The sequence below is a fragment of the Pleurodeles waltl genome, chromosome 11 (genome assembly GCF_031143425.1).
Source record: "Pleurodeles waltl isolate 20211129_DDA chromosome 11, aPleWal1.hap1.20221129, whole genome shotgun sequence".
Classification (NCBI taxonomy): domain Eukaryota; kingdom Metazoa; phylum Chordata; class Amphibia; order Caudata; family Salamandridae; genus Pleurodeles; species Pleurodeles waltl.
This window is the reverse complement of record NC_090450.1, coordinates 612,877,851-612,898,901: the sequence shown is the minus strand read 5'-3', so window position 1 is coordinate 612,898,901 and position 21,051 is coordinate 612,877,851. Positions and strand designations below refer to the sequence as shown.

The 21,051-nt window shown below is 39.8% G+C and overlaps 1 protein-coding gene across 1 annotated transcript in view; it reads left to right on the top strand.

The window, feature by feature from the left end:
• SFRP1 (secreted frizzled related protein 1) overlaps positions 1-20,679 on the top strand; it is a 158,529-nt gene extending 137,850 nt beyond the window's left edge. The window contains exon 3 of the mRNA XM_069214118.1: positions 17,433-20,679. Coding sequence (XP_069070219.1) covers positions 17,433-17,755 — 323 coding nt within the window. The 3' untranslated portion in view covers positions 17,756-20,679. The remainder of the gene's footprint in view (positions 1-17,432) is intronic.
• The last annotated feature ends 372 nt before the right edge of the window (positions 20,680-21,051 follow it).

Here is a 21,051-nt window from a genome sequence, read left to right as displayed (position 1 = left end):
GATGGAGTGTGATAACAAGATCATCGTGAGAGGAGACAGAGTAGTGACACCCAAAGGTTTGATGTATGTGTTATTTACAATGGCACATGAGGGTCATTTGGGTCAGACTTTAACTAAGAGGAGACTGCAGGAAAATCTTTGGTGACCAGGTATTGATCAGGCGGTGAATGAGTGGGTGGAACATTGTGATGACTGCAAGTAAGGGGAAAAGAGGTTGAGAGTGGGAGAGCAAGCCACAATGGGCACAATAAGGGATCCGTGTGTCCCGTGGCACACGGTGTCTTTGGATTTTATAGGGCCCATGGGAAAACTGAATTATGATTTGAGATATGCCCTGGTGATGGTAGATGTCCACAGTAGGTGGTTAGTGTTGAGGTTCATTCATGATGTCACTACTCAAAACACAATAAGAGCGCTTGTAGAAGTGTTCAAGTAACAGGGGTACCTGCGTAAGATAATCACTGACAATGGAACTCAGTTAGTATCCGAAGAGATGACCAGGTACCTGGAGCATTGTGGGATTTACCATTCTTGCACCTCGTTGTATAATCCCCAAGCAAATGGCATGGTGGAAAGCGCTAACAACATGGTGAAAAGGGTGGTCCAAATGGCAATAGTAAGAGGAGGGAATGTAAGGAAGATGGCGTTTGACCTAGTATTGTCACAATCTGAATGCCTCTTACCGCAATTGTCTGTCAATGTCGAGGCACCACCTGGTCTCTTGCTGGTTCTGGATTGACCAAGGTAAGGGCAACCCTTTCCAGTAGGCACGGTGCTGCTAATAGAGTAACACCAGGCAGACCATGACCTCCAGAAGGAGTTCCAGAGAAAAAAAAACAATCCTGGGAAAAACCTCAGAAGCAAGGAACTCCTGAAAAAGAGGAAATAAAAAAGAGAAGAGTAATATAAACTGGAAACTGCAAAAACTGCAGACAAGAAAAAACAGGAGAAGTCCAAAAAATCACTGGATACAGGAGTGAGGAACACCACCAGAACGGAAGTGTTTGCAACGCAAGGAACAGAAGACCAACTGTGCTTATATACTGGCAAATAGGAAGTGACACACAGGAAGTTCCAAAGACACCATCTTGAATTGGGAAAAGCCACATTTGAGTGAATGGAAAAATAGCCATGGTGTAAAAGAGAAAGCAAAGCATGCAGGGAAGGAAACACAGACTTCTGGGAAGAAGAAAAGATGGCTAAGAGGAAAACCATAAAGAAAGAGAAAACAAGAAACAAGAAAAAAGACAGAAATAATAGATAAGAGAGATTATAAGGGCAAAAAGAGGGCGCAGCATGAAGCTGCGCCCAAAGACAAATGTACTGGTTGCGCTGTGGACCGCAAAATATGCAGCTGGAACCGCAGCTGAAAACGCGGCCCACGGCAGAAACAACTGTCCAGGACACGGACTGCCGATTTGATCGTGGTCCGAAAATGGGGAGCCGCAGGTCCTCACGGCGTCACAAGTATGGGTGTGTTGCACCACTGGTAATGGCACTACAGGGAAAATACCTTTTGAGGTAATGTCTCCAGCATGGATGTGTCAAGGGGATTTAGATACGGCAGTAGGAAAAGATAGGAAACAAAGGGAGAATGGAATTAAAATTAAAATGGAAGACTTGGTGAAAGGGAAACCTGGTAGGATTGGTGGTGGGTTAACCAAATTTCGAGGTCCATACAGAGTGAAAGAGGTACATGAGTCATTCATAGTTTTGGAAAATGATGAATGATGGACCATGCTCAGGGTGGAATTGTATGAAAGGAGGAAGGATGGAAAGGTGGTGAAAGAGAACAATGAAGAAACAGGTAGAGAGAAGTGTAGTGGGTTTATGATGATAGATGGCAGAGAAATGCTAGGCAAGGAGAAGAGGAAGCAAGGTCCAGGTGCAGGTATTAAAAATCAATGTGAGAGGGTAAGAGGAGTGAAACAGAGAATGCCACCAAAGTATTTAGCAGGCTATGTATGTTGAACGGTAACACAGTCTGATTTGTAGGGTGTTATGTGTATTATAGTTATTATCTACTTAAGGAAATGAATATATTTTGTAATGTGTATATATCTTTAATAATGTGGAATGTCAAGGTAATGCTCTGTGTTCTAAGATGCTGGGAGAGTTCTCTCTATGGGCAGTTGGCAGTTGACAAGTGGGTGGAGAGGGAACACTGACGGCATCAATACGACTGCAACAATAAAGCCTATATTCATAGTACTACCAAGGGAGAGCATCTTCATTTCCAACAAAGGGTTTAGAGCAGTCAGCCCTGCGTCGTACATCACAGTGTAGAAAGTTGATTTACTGCCTGGCTTCCACCTCCTGTTTCAAGGTGAGGTGGGCCAAACAGCCTGGGACAGACAGCCCAGGCTTAAATGCATCGATTTGTTTAGAGTTACGATCGTTACAATCTATTTATTATTTTTGGCTATAAATGTGTAGGAAGTTCAGAGGTGTACAGCCCCTCAGCCCTAAGGGAGAAATCACCCCTGCTCAATGGGAAGAGTAAGTGTATTTACTTGCTCTTTCTCTCTCTTCCCTGTGTGCTTCTTACCCTTACACATCCCTGTTCCTGTTCCTCATGTTATTCTCTCACACCTAGCTTGCCTGTTGCTTCCCCACCCTGCTATGCATGTTTTTTTATTGACCCCTAGAGCTTTTACATTGTTCTCCAACACTAGTATCTGCCTCCTTCACTCCCTGCTTCTCCGCTGTTCCTCCAGCACCTCCTCAACCAGTTTTTTCATTAAATGCGAGTTTTTATTTCTCCTTTAGGAGAGCCTGGCAACTGCAATTTGCTTCTGGGTGGCTCCTTTCCATAAGTTTGTTTTTGTGTAGTTTTTAAATTTTTTCTGATTTACTGTTCAAAGACGTATGGAAATTGCAAATTAAAAATGAAAAGGCAAAATGGCTGCCATGTCATGACATAAGTACACATACCTGGTGATGCATGTAGACGTATATGGGGCTAAAAGCTCAAATGGCTGCTTTATCGTGATGTATATGCATGCATTCATGATGATGCCTACACCTGTGTATGCAATAAAGCTGGAGCTGGATTTTTCCTTTTTTTCCGCATACATCATCGGGCCAGATTTCAGATTTTTTTTTTTTTTTTTTGTAATGCTTTTCAACATTGGCAACGAGAGCTGGAAAATCCAAAAGGTCAGCTAATCTCTTTCAATGGAGAAACCCATTGGCTTCGACAATGCTCTTTTTACACCCATTGTTGGACTTATGGTTTGCATTTCTTATGGAAAAGCACAACCACAAGCCCCAGAGTTCAGTGTCAACCAAGAACTGTGGAAAGTTCTACTTCAGAGCTCACGAAAAGCCCATGGGACAGTGTGGCTCAATAGGTATTAATGTCTAAGGTCTACAGAGACAAAGAGTTATTCATACGAAACCCAGAGCCCACCCAGAGGGCTATTATGGGTTATGTGTCAATCATAGCAGGACAGTAAGCTAAAGCATTATTTATTGGTTATCTATTTAATTTCAATGATATACTGCAAACTTTGCAAAACGCCTTACTTGAATGAAAACGTTTTTGTAGTTTTAGAAAAAAGCATTGCAGTGATGTGCACCATTGCGTGCACACCACAAATCAGAACAGTACTACTTTCAAAAGAACTGGGTTTAGAGTGCTTAGTAACTCACTGTTTCAAAGATAATATAAGCATTACAAAATCTCCAGAAGCATCTCTTGTTTAGAAAAAATGAAATGTTTATCGTTAAACACAAAGGACCCTATTCATATAAGCCATACTCTGAATACCTATGCGTTCCACTTTCATTGAGGAGTGTGCCTTCTCTGTTGAGATTTATGCTCTGAAAAAATAAAAAATAAATAAAGCATTAGCAGAAGTTGATAGAAAGTAACAAATATTAAGTGCCCCATTTAGCGAGAACGGAAAATTGGAGGGTAAAAGCCGAGCTAGCAATTGTGTGTTGATTTGCATTCCATTCAACATTTTTGGTTAAAATGGCAAATAGGTTGTGCAAACATTTTTTGTGCCCATTTTGGTAAACCGGCTAGCGGATGATGAACAAGATTACAAAACACTCTTAAGTAGTTGTCAACAGTACATAGGCGCATAAGTTGCACTTGTGTGTACACCTTGCATCATGATTTACGTGAGGATAAAATATAATATAAGGATTTGTAAAGGGTATGTTTACCCTGACTGAAGGGGATTAAAGACTGCGTGGGCCCACCAGCATTTGAAACAGTGATTATGAGGCAAAAAACAGATTCCCTTAATGAATGCATTAGTCCTAAGAGAAACTGAATCTAGGGTTTGATGCACAAACTCTGGTTCAAAATTATTGTTGGTAATTGTAACCAGTATTTTTGCAACCAGTGTGGAATTTTAAGAATTGACCTATATGCTAATCGGTCAGTTCACAAAATTCCCATTTGAAATGGGCCACAATCTGACCTGCATCATAAAGGGGTAGGTCGCAAATTGCAACTTACTCTGAATGGATGCCATCACAGGGACGGTGACCTGCTGGAGTTAGCAGACCGTCATGTCTGTCATTGCATTTAGATAAAGTATCTTTTTTAAATAAGGTCTATTTTCTTTAATAGAAACACAGCTATGTTAAAAAAATACTTTTATTAAAAAAAGGTTTTTAAAAGGTGGTGGTCCCCTGCACAACTGCCTACTCCACAACAAAGTTATTTTTTAATTCACGCAGGGGAAGATGCCCCTTAGGGGGTCCATCCCTTTTGCAACTGGCTTACCACCCAACTGGGCAATTAGCAAAATTTCTATGTTTTGTGGCCGGATGTTACAGAGTTGCAAAACATTGATACATCTCCCAGAGGATTGATATTTGAAAGGGACCTCTATAACACGGACCTTCCTTATACATATTGATTCCTTATAGAGTTTCAAACCCATTTTAGGAGTGGGTAGTGATTTACCAACTTCTAATTAGGGTTTGTGCATATTCAAAAATGTTTTTTATGGTTGAAAACAGTCCGAATTTCGGGAACCACACACATATTTATCACACCTGGTCCCTGGTATCTTAGTGGACACCATATGTAGTGTTGATTATGAAAAGCCTTGTAGTGCTGTCCCAACCTTGGAACAAGACTTTTATTGCAATACAGATACTGCTTGCAACTACAACTGCAGCACTACATTCTGATCCCTGTGCAAATGTGTGTTCGCATATGAGTTGTAATTATGATTTGTGAGATGATTATCACATCCTCACAGTTTTCCCCTGATAGACTCCAGTAGGTCAAACCTGTTGAAAAGTGTAGCATAAGTATAGAGCCCTACAAAAGGCAAAGCATGCAGAATTGGGTGTGTCAAATGCAGATTCTACAGGTTATACCTCATTCAGAAGTTAAAAACTCAGAATAGTAGGCATTTACCACACACTTGGTAAATACCGCACTCTGGGGTAATGACCTGTTATATTCCAGGGTCTGTAAGTAGAGAAGGTAGTAAGTTAGATGCAGATTTTATTCACACTCGCCCACAATTTGTACAAAATGTATATTTTTACATGCAGAGTGTGCGCTTTAAATCCCTTCATTGGGCAAAACAAAATAATAATAAATAATTAAATCAAAAATATTTTTTTTTTAAACTACCACCAGACCAACAAAAATAGTTTGTAGTTTGATGGCACTATGATGCTGAGGTTATCAAAACGTAGCCCCCGCTACATTTGCAGTTAGATAGAATTTACCCAGCTTATTATTAATGAAACAATCTTTCTAGCTTTATTTCAAGGAGTTCATCTGAAAAAAAACTCACAATTGCAGAAAAATCACGTGTCCCTTGTAAATATACTACATGCGAAGCTCAAAGAAAATCTTACATCTGAGTGTTGTTTTCAGTTTGCAGTTGCAAGTTATCGGTTTGTATATGAGATGCTTCCTGAAAACTACCTAATAAAACTAGCAACTAAGGGATATAAATATCGACTCTGCCATAAAGCTTCTGGAGGAAAATTACATACTGTGCCGTTTTTAGCTGTTAAATGTGTGACAAGATATGCCGTTGAGTATAAAAATAATCATTAATATGCTTAAGTTTGTCTATTTTACTAATAACTCTTTTATAAAGTCAGATATCAGCTAAAACAGCAACTTACATATGTTTTTTTGTACACCAAGCAGGATGATGGTATTCAATGCAGGCAAATTAAGTGCACCATGTAATATGACACACAAAAGTGGTCAAAGGCCACTCATCATTGCATTAGTGTAATGCGGAACATCTGTGCGTAGCATGTTGTGAGTGCCTAATTAGTGCCAGTGGTTGCAAGTGGAAGGCACCAGCACTCATTTTTGGTGACCATGACTTTTTTAGGTCGAGCGCACAAGCGATTTGACGTGGCACAAGTATTGTGGGCTTTTACCATGCCCACCTCACGCCAATCACTTTTATTAGTTCGTAGGCTTGCCTTTCAAAAATCACTTGATGTCTTTGCTAAATTCTATACGTTCGTTCTTCCTTGGGGCGGTTTAATTACCGCCTTGGACACCGACCATGTTACAGGGATAATTTCACAGTTGCTGATATACTACAGCATGGGCAAACTACGTTTTTCTTTTGTCTGCGCTCTGTGACTGCCATGGCATTCACAGCGCTCACAGCGTAAACTTGATCACCGGTACCGTTTTTACCTTATTTGCTCTCTGATCTGCTTAGTACACATTCTTTGCATCAGGCATATTAACCCTGTGCACTACTTTATCATGATCCAAAGCTTCCACTAGACAAAAGTACACTCTCCCTCCAAAAAGAGCATAAATTGCCAGAGTTATTTTGGCATTGTTAGATTGTTTCTTTTATCTGCGCTTCAGGGCTGGCATGATGCTCAGAGCACGAACTTTATCAGTAGTATTGTTTTTACATTATATGCACTCTTATCTGCTTAGCACACATTCTCTGCAGCAGGCATATTAACCCTGTGTGCTACCTTATGATGACTTCAAACTTCCACTAGACTTAAATATGTTCTCTTTCCAAAAAGAACATAAATCGCCAGAGTTATTTTTACATTGTTTTTTTTGTCTGCGCTCCATGGCTGCCATGGCACTCACATCGCTTAGAGCACAAACTTGGTCGGCGGTATCATCTTTACATAATATGCACTGGTATCTGCTCAGTACATGTTCTTTGCAGTAGCTATGTTAACCCTGTGTGCTACTTTAGATGACTCCAAGCTTCCACTAGGCAAACATACATTCTCTCTCCAAAAAGAACATAAATCACCAGAGTTATTTTGATATTTTTAAATTATATGCACTTTGTGATTTGCCTAGCATGAGTTCTTTGTAGCAGGCACATTAACCCTTTGCACTGCCTTATAATGAGTCCAAGCTTCCACTAGACAAAAGTACTTTCTTTCTTCAGAAAGAACATTAACTCTCTGTGCTACTTTATATATAATCCAGGCTTCCATTAGACAAAAGTTTATTCTCTCTCCACAAAGAACATTAATCACCAGAGTTATTTTGACATTTTTACATTATATGCACTCTGTGACCTGCCTAGTACACATTATTTGCAGCAGGCACATTAACCCTCTGTGCTACCTTATATTGAGTCTAAGCTACCATTAAACAAAAGTATGTTCTCTCTTCAGAAAGAACATTAATCACCAGAGTTATTTTGACATTTTTACATTATTGGCACTTTGTGATCTGCCTAGTACACATTGTTTGCAGCAGGCACATTAACCCTCTGTGCTACCTTATGATGACTCCAAGCTTCCACTAGAGAAAAATAGGTTCTCACTCCATAAAGAACATAAATCACCAGAGTTATTTTGACATTTTTACAGTATATGCACTTTGTGATTTGCCTAGAACACATTCTTTGCAGCAGGCATGTTAACCCTTTGCGCTGCCTTATAATGAGTCCAAGCTTCCACTAGATAAAAGTACGTTCTCTCTCCGGAAAGAACATTAACCCTCTGTACTATCTTATAATGAGGCCAATCTTTATTAGACAAAAGTACATTCTCTTTCCAGAAAGAACATTAATCACCAAAGTTATTTTGACATTTTTACATTACATGTACTTTGTGATTTGCCTAGTACACATTTCTTGCAGCAGGCACATTAACCCTCTGTGTGACCTATGAGGACTCCAAGCTTGCACTAGATAAAAGTATGTTTTCTTTCCAGAAGGACATAAATCATCAGTTATGTCAAAATTGTAAAATATATGCACGTTGTGATTTGTCCAGCACACTTTCTTTGCAGCAGGCATGTTAACCCTTTGTGCTGGCTTATAACGAGTCCAAAAGTCCACTAGACAAAAGTATGTTCTCTCTCCAGAAAGAACATCAACTCTCTGCACTACCTTATGAGTCCAAACTTCCAGTAGGCAAAATTACGTTCTCTTTCCCCCAAAAAAAATTCACCACCAGAGTTATTTTTGACATTGTTTATATTATATGCACTCTGATCTGCTTAGTACAGGTTCTTTGCAACACACATATCCATTCTGGGACTTGTAGTTTTATTTTTATATTGTGATACAAGCTGGAAACCAGTCCCTAGATTAGTATTCGTCGAGTTGTCCAGCTTGCTAATTTGATGCGTGCTTCGCTTAATTAGTTTATGTTTCAACTTTGCATTTTGGGACTTGTAGTTTTATTTTTATAACATGATACAAGCTGCCAATACAAAGCAGAAATTTGACTGGATGACCTACACGTGTTTGAGTCTGTGAAACTCGAGCTGTGTGTGTGTGTGTGTGTGTATTTATAAAACTAACCTCAAGGAGAGCTTACCATTGATTATGCTGTACAATGGTCAATATTTTAGAGGTCATATTTCAGTTCAAGACTGACTGAGGAGCGTTCATTTAATGTGAGGTGGCTCTCCTCAAGTGTGTGAAAAATCATGAGCGTTTTGTTCGACTCCCCAGACTGCACTAAAGGGACAGTGATTCAGTAAGCCTGCATTCTTGGAGTACAATTATTTATTCATTGCCCACGGACAATGTTGCCTGTACCCACTGCCAAGTAAATATGTTTTGCACCTGGGAGTAGTTTGTGTTTTAAGGGCCTGTTTAAAATAATATTTCAGCAGACCTACTAGCCCTTTAGTTATATGTAGGGCCACTGGAATTATGGAGCAGAAAGGGCTAAACTTTGCAGGTGGGTTGACCAAATAATGTGGCAAAAAATGTCCAGTTAAGCATTTACAATGCCAATAGCTCCAACTCAAGTAATGCGAGACCTATTGCATTGCAAATGCTTGTTTATCATCAGTCTTTGATCGAGAACAAGAGAGAAAAGGCTGAAAATGACAAAGAATGATTAAGAGAGAGATAGGATAAGGTGACAAAGAGCTAAAGCATAGATGAAAATAAAACATATTAGAGTGAGCGAAGTAGACAGCTGTAGTGTGGTTGAAGAAAAAGGTTTGGGCTGGAATAAAGGCTAGGTAGTTTTTATAATGGACAATCCCGCTGTAGGTCCCTACAACTATTTTTTCACAAATGAAGTACTGAGGCATCTTGCATACTAGTGAATTACACAAGGAGGGCTTGTGCATGTTTTGCACGTATTCTTGGCACGCGGTCAGAAAAAGGCATAGATATTTGTGCCAATTTTGGGAGAGACAGTTAGAATCTGCTGCTGCTAAGCACCAAACTTGGATCCCTCTATTACCATCAGAGTCTGGAATTGTAAACGGAGTGCTTTTCTAAATCTTTACATCTGTTTTCAACCATTGCTTCCCGACGAGTGTCCACCTCTGAAATGGATGACAACCAAGGACCACAAACTTGGTAAGGCTCCAATGGGGAATGATGCGGCAGTGCTGCAGACCTTCCTTCCACAAAGTCGGTGAGTGACAGAGGATAAACATTCATTAGATAAATGCATCACACCAAGGAAAGTGGACGAGCTGTATCTAATCACAAACCAAAATATTGTTTGTTCGTTTAATATGCATCGCTGAAACAGGCCTGCGCGCAATTCAAACGTGTTCACAATTTGGGCCATATGTTTCTAAAAGAGCAACGCCAAATGGCAGTAAACACAAAACGTAATGTACAACACATTTCTGTCTAGTTTTTTCCCCATGTAAACTGCATTCCTCGGCACGGTCGTGACAACACAACATTAATTTCTGATCCAAATTATGATTGGCTGGGAATAGCAAGGAGACCAAGAGAAAACAGTATTTTCCTCTGTAGGAACATAATGTCCACATGTATTACAGCTCTAAAAGTGTTACTGTACAGAGCTGCACTGAAAATAAACGTGTTTCTTTTCTTAATCTTAACCTTTTTCAGCTCTCATGTGACACACTTCAGAAAAACCTGTAATAACTAGTCACAATGAGCCTCATTCAAAAGTTTTTGCTCACCCTAGATGAAAATATGAGATTGCAAGTTATGAGCCGCAGATTTACAGCATATTTACGATTCCAGACGGAATTTAGCACAGTGAGTAAATCGAGTAGTGCAGAGGTACTAACTTGAGGCCTGTGGAAGATAAAGGGATTTGTCAGGATATTAAAAATATCTAGAACACCAGACAGCAGGGTTGTTTGTCGGTATTCTAGAATATTACTAATGGAAACACAATGTAAACTACACCTGATGAAAACAAGAGTACATTTGCCTTCATTGTGGATAAAGGAAAGAAAACCCACACATTTTTTGGAGCTGAAGGTAAAGGTTTTTCTATAGAAGGAAAAAAATGCATGTTTATTGTTGAAATGCACCATTCTTCACTTATGCGACTTATCTGCCCTGTAAATAATCCTCAGGAGTTAGTGCATAGGAAGAAGGGTACAAAAATAAAGCTATAATTTGCGTACACTTTCATACACCCTTTAAAGGAATTTTGTGAAACCTGAAACAGACAGAAATATACACAAATCTTACCTGAAAATGTACATTGCTTAGAGTTTTGACTTTTGCTCTATGTAAATTGAGCCCTTTATGTTTTCAGTCAGGAGAACTTCATCATCTCCTCCCAACTCGCCCCATTTTAGCTTTGACCTTAGAAAGCATTTGAGTGGGTACTTGGAGGATCACTGGATTGGTGTGTGGTTCGTGTTCGGATCCAGAACCCCTTAGGTAGGTAGGAAAGGATCAATCACCTTAACCAGCTCATTCAAGGAACTTTGGAGAATGGGTCGATAGCCGGTGTACAGTACTCAGTATGAATATGCGCTAATTCTTTTTGGAAAAATAACTCTTACTATTGAAATTTATCAATCTCGTTAGCTAGTTCATGCTTTCAGAATGGGACCTTAACCTACAGAGATGGCCCAACAACATTGTGATTTTCCGCAATGATTACTTAACTCACATACTTACTCATTTACCTGCCCATTCAGTCATTCATTCACCTGCTTGCTCACTGAACCATTTTTATTATTATTATTATTATTATTATTATTATGGGCTTATAAAGCACCTGACTATCCTAAGGCTTCTCCAGGCTAGGTAAGAATAAACATGCACATGGACCCAAAACAACCGGGTATTAGATCTGTAAATTAATGCGGATATAGACAAGTTTTTAGTAATATCCTGAAGGAGGTCTGACTGCTTTAATCTCTCAGCTTTGCTGGCAATGAATGCCATAGCTTAGGGGTCAGATGTGAAAACGATCTTCACCCCAATCTGGTCTTTTAAATCCTTGGAGCCTTCGGGAGTTTCGCGTTTGAGGACCTCAAAATCCTAGTAGATAGGAGGGACTTAAAAGCCTTAATCATGGTGGGCTCTTTCTGATTGATAACCTTATGTGCAAGGCCCAATATCTTCAATTTTATTCTTTCAGCCACTGGGAGGCAGTGCAGAGTTGCAATGGCACTTTTTTCTGATACATATTTGGAGATTTTGAAGATGGTTCTAGTGACCGCTATTTAGGACTATTTGGATCCTTTAGTAATTGCTTTAGGTGAACCTAGATACAGGGAATTTCCATAGTCCAGGCATGAAAGAATAAGCACCTGAACCACTATTCTTCTGGATTGTGTAGGTAGCAGAGTGAGGATTTTACATAATACCATCTACAGTGCAAAGCAGGCTGTTTTTTTACTTGAGTCTCCATAGATAGAGCTGTCCAGCCAGAGGCCTAAACTTTTTATTGAGGATGAAGGGATTGGAGGAGATGTTAAACACTTTGGCCTGAGGAGCGCAATTTGTGGTGTTGATTTGTTCCCTAAAATCAACAGCTCGGCTTTGCCTCCCTTGAGTATTAGTGAACAGTTCAACTTCCACAATGCCACCTTCTCTAGGCAAGGGACAAGTTGATGTTGAGCACCTGACTCAGGGATGAGGTACACCACTAATTGGGTGTCATCAGCGTAGGAGACAATTGACAACCAAAATTCTAAGACAATGTCAGCAAGGGGCCTTACATAAATATTGAAAAGTGTGAGGCTGAGTGCCGAGTCCTGCAGTGCCCCACATTTCAAAGAGACTACCTTTGAGTAACAGGGGGATTCATAGATTTGGAAGCTTCAGTCTTGTATGAAAGAGGCTAACCATTTGAGGCATTATCTCTAATACCAAGTTCATACATCATAATGGACAGCGTCTCATTATCGACCACGTCAAATGTGGAGCTGAGGTCAAGAAGAATGATCACTGCCAATCCTCCTTTTTCCAACATTATTTTTAGCTCCTTGGTTATTACTAATAGTGCAGAGTCCATACTATGATTCGAATAAAAACCCATCTGGGTGGGGCTCAGGAGGAGCTATCCTCCAGGAAGTGCAAGAGAGTTTGATTCACATGCTTTTCAAGTATTTTTTTCCCAAAGAAGGAAATAGGGAAATGGGTCTGTAATTACTGGGGCAGGTAGTGTTAGTGGGTTTTCTTCAACATAGGTTTGACTACCATGTGTTTCCAAGCTTGTGGGATATACCCGAAAGTGATGGAGAGATTAAAAATATCCAAAAGTGTTGGAAGAATTTCAGGGGTTCCTTGGCAAAGAATGTGAGGTGGAGTGGGGGCCAGATGTGTTCCTGACTTAACTTTTTCAATTAAAGCTACCAGAGTATCAGTAGTGATCAGATGAAAGTAAGAAAGATAATTCATCTCTTTAAGTGGAGTACAGATCACTGATGAGGGGGCAGAGTATTCTTCATCCTATTTAGATCATTATGGATCCTGGAAACTTAATCTTGCCAAATGTGCATTGAACCATAGTGCAGATTTGGTTTTCATACCTTTTTGTATAGCGGTAATGGGGATAATATCACCTAAGGAATTCCTAATCCACGTTTCAACCATGTCATTTGCAGCCTATGGTCACTTTCTAAGACAGGTTTTCTCTGTGCCAGAGAAGTTCTCCTATTGATTTTGCTCAGATTGGACAATCTACAGCCTTGAAGTGACATAGTCCTAGTGTCCGGTCGAACAAGAGGACCCGCTAGAGTGAATGGAATGAAGGCATGGTCGGTCCGGGCCATCGGGCTTGGTTTCTCCACTTTTAAATTTGGGTTGTTACTGAAAACTAAGGGCCTTATTACAAATTTGTGACTTCTAAACTTGTGGTGGCAGACAGACCGGTGCACTCCTGGTGGTCCGATCACCAGATTACAACCCTGCTGGTCAGACCACCAGAGTACTGCCACTACCACCAGGATCACGGATCCTGATGTGGTGGCGGTGGTCAGAGTCGTGGTCAGCCACAGCAGTGCCCATGGCAGTACCGCCATACTGATCATGAGTTACCTTTCAGCTAGGCTTTCCTTGGCGGTTTAACCACTATGGAAGGGCTGGCAGAAAGCCAGTGCTGGGGGGCACAGTGGGGCACCTGCACTGCCCTTGCCTATGGCATGGGCAGTGCTGGAGCCCCTCCTGCCAGCACCCTTGAAAGGTGCACTTTCTGCTCTGCAGACAGTGCACATTCCTGGGTGCTGTTACGTGACACATTGGCCTTGGCTCTCATAAGGGAGCCGAGGCCAATGGCGTGGCACTATTTCTGCTGGACTGACCAGTGGAAATGTATGATTCGATGTTTCTGCCAGTCAGTCCGGTGGAAACATTATAATACGATGGGGGTGAGGCCACTGGTGTGATGGTGGTCTCATCCCTGTAGCTTTGGCAGTCAGCTGGTCAGACCGCCAAAGTCCTAATGAGGCCCTCAGTCTAACAAATGTCCCTTGCCATGCAAAGTGCCTACCACACTTTGTGTTAACTTCAGGCATCCTAAATCGTGCATGATGCCAGATGCTGTATGGTTGTCCATTTCTTCAGTGTGAACATTAAAGTCCCCTAGCAGAGTAAAGTTGTTTTTCTCAGTTATATTGCTAGCTATTATTTCAGGCAGGGCGTCCTTAACTTGGAGCAGGGCCCTGGGGGTTTATATACCATAATCCCCAAAAAGGAGAAGGTAGGTGACAGATTGATTGTAAAGCACATTTGCTCACAATCTGGAATGGGTAGAGTATTATATGTGCATCTAAACGTATCTTTTACGATAATAGCAATGCCACCCCTTTTCTATGAGGATGGTCCTTCCTTCAGATATAGTATTCTGGGGGCAGTGCTTGGCTAGTATCCAGAATGGAACAATCCTGTTGGCATGTTTCTGTGAGAAAAAGAATATCTAATTTCTTGTCGTCTATGAGTGAGAAGAGTTCAATCTTATGACGGGGCAGGGATCTGCAATTAATTAAGGCTAGGTTCCAATTTTTTACTCTAGGTTGTTTGGGTGGGCCTATCATGATAGTAGAAGTAAAATTACAACAAGGGCACCATAGAGCACCATTCTCAAGGGGGAGTGCAAATAATGAGACAGACCTGGGCCTTATTACCATAAGCTCGTCTGCTGAGTAGCTTACCTTTTTTTCAGCAAATGTGGCAGGGTTCCTGGTCCCTGGTCCCATTTGGGCGCAGACAAGTGCAGACGGGCTTGCCTTTTGGCATGCTTGCTGCATGCGTGCGTTCGCTACGTGCCCGTGTCTGTGCAGACATTTATAGTTGCCATGAACCAGCTTGCTTCCTAGATGGAGAGCCACAGACATTTACCTGAGTACTAATATGGTTCTGCTTTTAATAACACATCCTTTGACACATTCACATGATCACACGTTTATCAGACTTAGCATAAATTCACCTTCTCACTCTCTCATTTAATCACTCAAAAACCTACTCACTTACTGTCAGCTGCTGAGTAAATTATTTCTGCGTTCATTCTTTAATTTGTACACTAAGGGCCTGATTTAAGAGGCCCTAGCACCATGTTAAGAAAGCCATGGTGCCATTTGTTTTTATATGCTAACCCAGCGCTAAAGTGGCTTTTTACACGTGCCATATTTTTTTTGTGGGGGGTGAAAAAATGGCGCAAGGAAATCTAAGAGATTTCCTTGTGCCTTTTTTTGGCACTTTTAATGCCTGCTCAGAGCAGGTGTTAAAAGGGGGCATTCCATTGAATACAAAAGGCCCCTATATACTCTGCATGAGTAGTGCCAACATTTAGGCACTACTCTTGCAGAGTACATGAATAGAGTCAGGAATTCTAACACTATTGCCCCCTACCTTGTGTCATGGTGCGCTGTATTGTGGGTGCAGCACCACTTTTCATAAATCAGCTTCTAAGTGCATTCACTGCTCAGTACTCCAGTAGCTCGCCCTTTCCCTCACTCATTAATGATTGTTTTCGTTTTTACAGTGTTCTGACTTAATTTCCTCTATTTCATGAAAACAACATGACAAATCTTGTTAAGCTTTCAGGAAGTGAATTCGGAAAATATGCATCATATTTAGAATACTTTTATCCAGTTAAATTTTGTGAAATACATTGTTTATTCCTTTGCATACATTTTGTTTTCATTGGTTATCAACATTTGCTTGTTAGCGTCTGGCTGAATTGGTAATTCACTTGCTACCTAACATTTCTTATTTTGGGATGAGAATGTTAAGATTTATCATTTTTTGATGACTAAAGAACCCTCAATCATATCTTGTCTTTAACTTAACAAAGACTTTGCACAATATACTAGGCACTAAAGCTTACAATGAAGTCTATGAAAAAGGTGTTTCTTATGTTTGACCCAGTAAAGCACTGTTCAAGCTACCATGTTGAATTATAATTCTTTGACAAAAAATAATGAGTACTGAGCAGAAACCAATCAATCCCTTCCATATGAAGTACATGTTGTGCAAACATCATTTTATATAAAGGTGTGGCAAACTGGAACTGTTATTCTAGTTTTTCTCATTGCTGCAAATATCTACCCGGCATTCTTTTCCACTCAAAGTAAATGGATTTTGATAATCAATCTCTTGCACTTGCTATCAAAGTACATGAACTGCCTCGCTTGATTTCTCTTCTATTTGCTTCTTACTACAGAAACACCAGTGGAGTGTTTTTACCTTTAATTTTTTGTATAGTTCCACAAACATTAACGTATTCCAAAAGGAACCTGTGATTTATTACATGGATTTCCCGATTTCTACTATGGTATATTTAGAGGCTGGATATTGCCATTGTTTTTCCAACTGTCATATGTGGACCATGTGACTAAAACCATTAGATGTGTATCTGTTATCTACATTTCATTATATTAAAACAAAGAACATTCTTTGTTAGGTGGCTCAATATTGACAGAGTAACACAGGATTAGATGTTTCTTTTCCCGAAGTCAATCATCACTGCTTTTTTATGCCTAAGCATCATGTCAGAATTCCTGTGACTTCATTTTGTTGACATAGGTAGTTACGTTCATAGTCACACTTTTACTCCAAAGGGCTGCACACAGACTAATTAGAGAAGGTCCAATCTTCACATCATGTTTACTAAGTTATTAGAAGTACAAACAGATGATAAATATTTCTGTCATACACTAGATTAGATTTATAAATTCAATTTATTGCAGTCTTGCTTGTTCTTAATATACTTACACCGTCTGTCGAACTTCTGTCGGGGAGGTTGTGGCCACCCGGCTACCTTCCAGCTGGGCCCATTAAGAGTTTCCTGCAAGGCCAGCAGTCGGAAACCTACTGCATTGTCTCTGGCTCGTAATCAAGCCAGCGGCAATGCTGTAGGATGCAGGGTGCACCAGCACCCTCCCAATGTTCACTGTTTACAAGTGTGCTGGCCAGGGGGGCTCTTGCACCACCAATGCCAAGCCTGCTTGCAGTGCTGCCCTGGTGAATTAGGACCACCACCTACTGCCAGACCGCCAGGATCCCTCATCCTAACAGAGCTGGTGACCCCACCGCATCCTGACTGCCAGGGTTGAAATATGGCGCTCAGACCGACAGACTCATAATGTGGGGCTTAGACTTAACTTACAGTTGAATGACAGTCAATATTGCAGTTTTCATTTTTTTTAGTGTACATATGTCCTTATGAACCAACTGTTTAAAATCAAATTGGTCCCAGAGTGAGTGGTTTGAATTTGAAGGTCTTATGTACAAGAAAATGTCAAAATAAATTAAAAGCCTAATTTCATTTTCTTTTTTCAGCAATTAAGATGAAAATAAAAGAAGTCAAAAAGGAAAATGGAGACAGGAAAATTGTGCCAAAAAAGAAGAAGCTCCTGAAACTGGGAACAATCAAGAAGCGAGACTTGAAGAAGCTTGTTCTGTACCTAAAGAATGGGGCTGACTGCCCTTGTCATCAGTTGGACAATCTCAATAACAACTTCCTCATTATGGGGCGCAAGGTAAAAACACAGTACCTGCTGACAGCTATTCACAAGTGGGACAAGAAAAGCAAAGAGTTTAAAAAATTCATGAAGAAAATGAAGACCTACGAGTGTCCAACATTTCAGTCAGTCTTCAAATGAGCAGCAGGCACTGCCACTTCTAAGACTTGCACAGCTCCCCACCTTATCCCTTTAAGTGTTGATCCTTTTATAGTAAATATGATGTATCTAAATCATTTTTGTTTCTTTTTTTGTAGACTTTCCTTTTTTAATGAGGACTTTTCTAAGTTCCATTGCAATATTGTCTTTATAGCACAAATGTGGAGAGAATGGCACCTTTTATTGAACATTTGTTGATACTAACAAAACATAGAGCCTTGTGTTTACATGATTATTTCCTCAATCAAATCCAATATGCACACACCTGTTTATAAAAAAGCATGTTTAATAAAAAACAGCAACTTTGATGAACTTCAACCGAGTAAGAAAAGGGAAATTATTTCAAGTATTTTTTTAAATTAGGTTCTTTATCCATACAGAACCAGAAATCAATGTAAATATTTTATAGTAAAGTAAACACATTCTTTACTAAATGTTTTTCTTTTTCAAGCCACTGTTGATAAACGTCCTATGGTTTGATTATCAGCAGTGGTTGAAATAGGAAGAAGAGAGGGTGGGAGAATTCTGTTGCATCATATAGCACAGAGATTCACTTACGTATAGGGAAGTTAACATTTCCACTCATGGTTTATTTCATGGTTACAGTGCACTTCCTTCTCAAGAAAAAATTCTACAAGATTTTTCTTTCTTGAAATACAGTCAAGACAGTTGACCAACAGTAGAAGACATATCTGCCGGATTTTTATCATAGGCATACATTTTCCTTTTTAAGAAACATAACTGCTATTCTCAAATTATATTGCCTTCTTTTATTGAAATTATATTATTTAGAAGGCATACAAATTCATTTTTGTGACAATCAGACTCTATCTTATTCACCAAGTTGTACTCTTTATAGTACTATAGCACCAAACACTGTAGTTCTCTTCACTTAGTAACTCAAAAACAAACTGTACTAGAAACTAAAAGATGAGTTTTTTTTACTACTAAATCATATGCCAGTCTCCACATAGGTAAGCAAATCACGCTCATCCTTTGGAAATTCTGCACCTTGGACTTTCAAATCACATGCTGTCAGGAAAGCTGCAAATCATTTGATGGGACAGCAAAGGAAGATGGAACTGGAGTTACCCCAGCTGAAAAACAAATTCATTTTCAATTCAATGTGTAAAACAACCTTTTGTTTGCTGCTTTTTAAAATATATTAAAAATGTCAAATGGAAATATCACTGTGGCAAAGCTCAACATTGTCATCTATAAAAGTTAATAATATTAACCTGATTCCATGTCAAAGGGCCTCATTAAGAGTGTAGTGGTCCGAGGACCACCACATTCGTGATGACGGTTGGACTGCAGTACTCCAGGCGGGTCAACCACCACATTACAACCCTGGCAGGCAGACCTGCCAGAGGACCACCGTCCCACCCAGGAACATTGTTTCTGACAGACTGACGGTGGTGTGAGTTGTACACAGCCACGGCGGCGCAGAACTTAGTGCTGCCATGCTGATTACAACTCAGCTTTCCACCATCCTTTCCATGGCGGTTACCCCACCATAGAAAGGCTGGCAGAAAGCTAATGCCAGGGGCTCCCCTGTACAGCCCCATCAAAATGTGCACTGTCTGCTTTGCAGACAGTGTGCATTTTGATGGAGCTGTTGTGCGACGGTGTTGGCCTCAGCTCCACTACGGGAGCTGGGACCAGTATAGTAGCACTGTTCCTACTGGTCAGCCCAGCGGAAACGCATCATACAATGTTCCCGCCGGTCAGCCTGGTGGGAACATTGTAATATGCTTGGGGGGATGACACTGGTATGATGGTGGCGTCCTCCCGCGAGTTTGACAGTCAACTCTTCTGACCACCAAACTCATAATGAGGCCCAAAGTATTTTACTGGTCAAATGCAATACAATAGTTTATGAAAGGTGTGCTGAGAGCATTGTGGAATCAAATGTGTACTATGAATGCAATTGTAACCCTCTGAATCCACAAGTTTTATCTTTCTGTATTAATATTTTGAAAATTCAATATGAGTTTTTGGTGAAACTGCTAAAAAGCTACTCACCAAAAACTATAGCAAGATTTCCAATTGTTTTCTATATTATTTTGATATTTGGGTATTTGATTCAATTATATGAGTGTATTGTTTTCAGGCAGAACAATTGAAATTGATCATCTGCTGTCCAGATTCCTGGATTTCAAGGTTAATTATCAATTTACCACCAGTACATTACACTTTCTGGGGCACATCAATGTGTGACAACACCAAAAGCGTGGGACATACTTCTATGGAAAGGCCTACCAAATAAAATTATACGTTAAACAATGCATTTCAAAGAGCATTTATTAAATATAATATATTGTAAGAAGTGCCAGCAATATCATTAAGTTTAAAGTGGGCACTATGTGAAATATTATGTATATTTCAAAAAGTACAACATTGACATTTTCATCAGTTTTTTTTAATAAGCTGGACTCTAGGGCTAATTCCTGGCATGTTGGGGATTCACATAGAATCCAAGGAGTGCTTTCAGAAAACTTGACTGTCTTTGTATTTTCGTGTACAGAAATTATATGGGCAGAGTTACCACCAGGAGAACAATTCTTCAAATTGAAAAATTATTGTAATGTCTATTTTTTTACAGGAGAGAGCACCTTTAATCTACATCCTCATTAACATTGGGATATTCCTTTTTCCAATCTCGAAATATGCTTATGCCAGCCCTTCCTGTTATTTTTTCCTTTGTGGGGGAACTACCTGCAAGGCTAGTGTTAACACACATAACTTAGCATGTTTGTGGATGTTCAAAGACTTTTGTCAGTAAGGCCATCCCAGATAGTTCTCCAATCTTCACTATCCCTAAACATGTGATTGGAACTGCAGCATACTGGTTGAAAGTCAATATTAATAAAATTAAAATAAATACAATTAATTTCCCCCCCAAATCTGATTCTGTGCATCACTTGTGGGATTTTTCACGAGTAAATGTGGATATGTCACACATCTGTAAGATAGGCACACAACAGTATTGTTTATTCAGGCCCTTTTGAGTAAGTGGCAATGGGTTTCATATCTTTCTATAAAATTATTGAAGCCTATCTTATTGTACTGCAAGTATTTAACGCCCTGCTAATAACACAGATTATAATTAGCTTTATAATTTTTAGTCTGGACATATATTTTTCTATGAAGATGATGATACATATATTGCTTGAAACAGGTTTTGATCTAGAAACGTCATCTTCACTGAATTATCAAAAATATGCTCTTAAAAATGTTTATATATATATATATATATTAATATATATATATATATA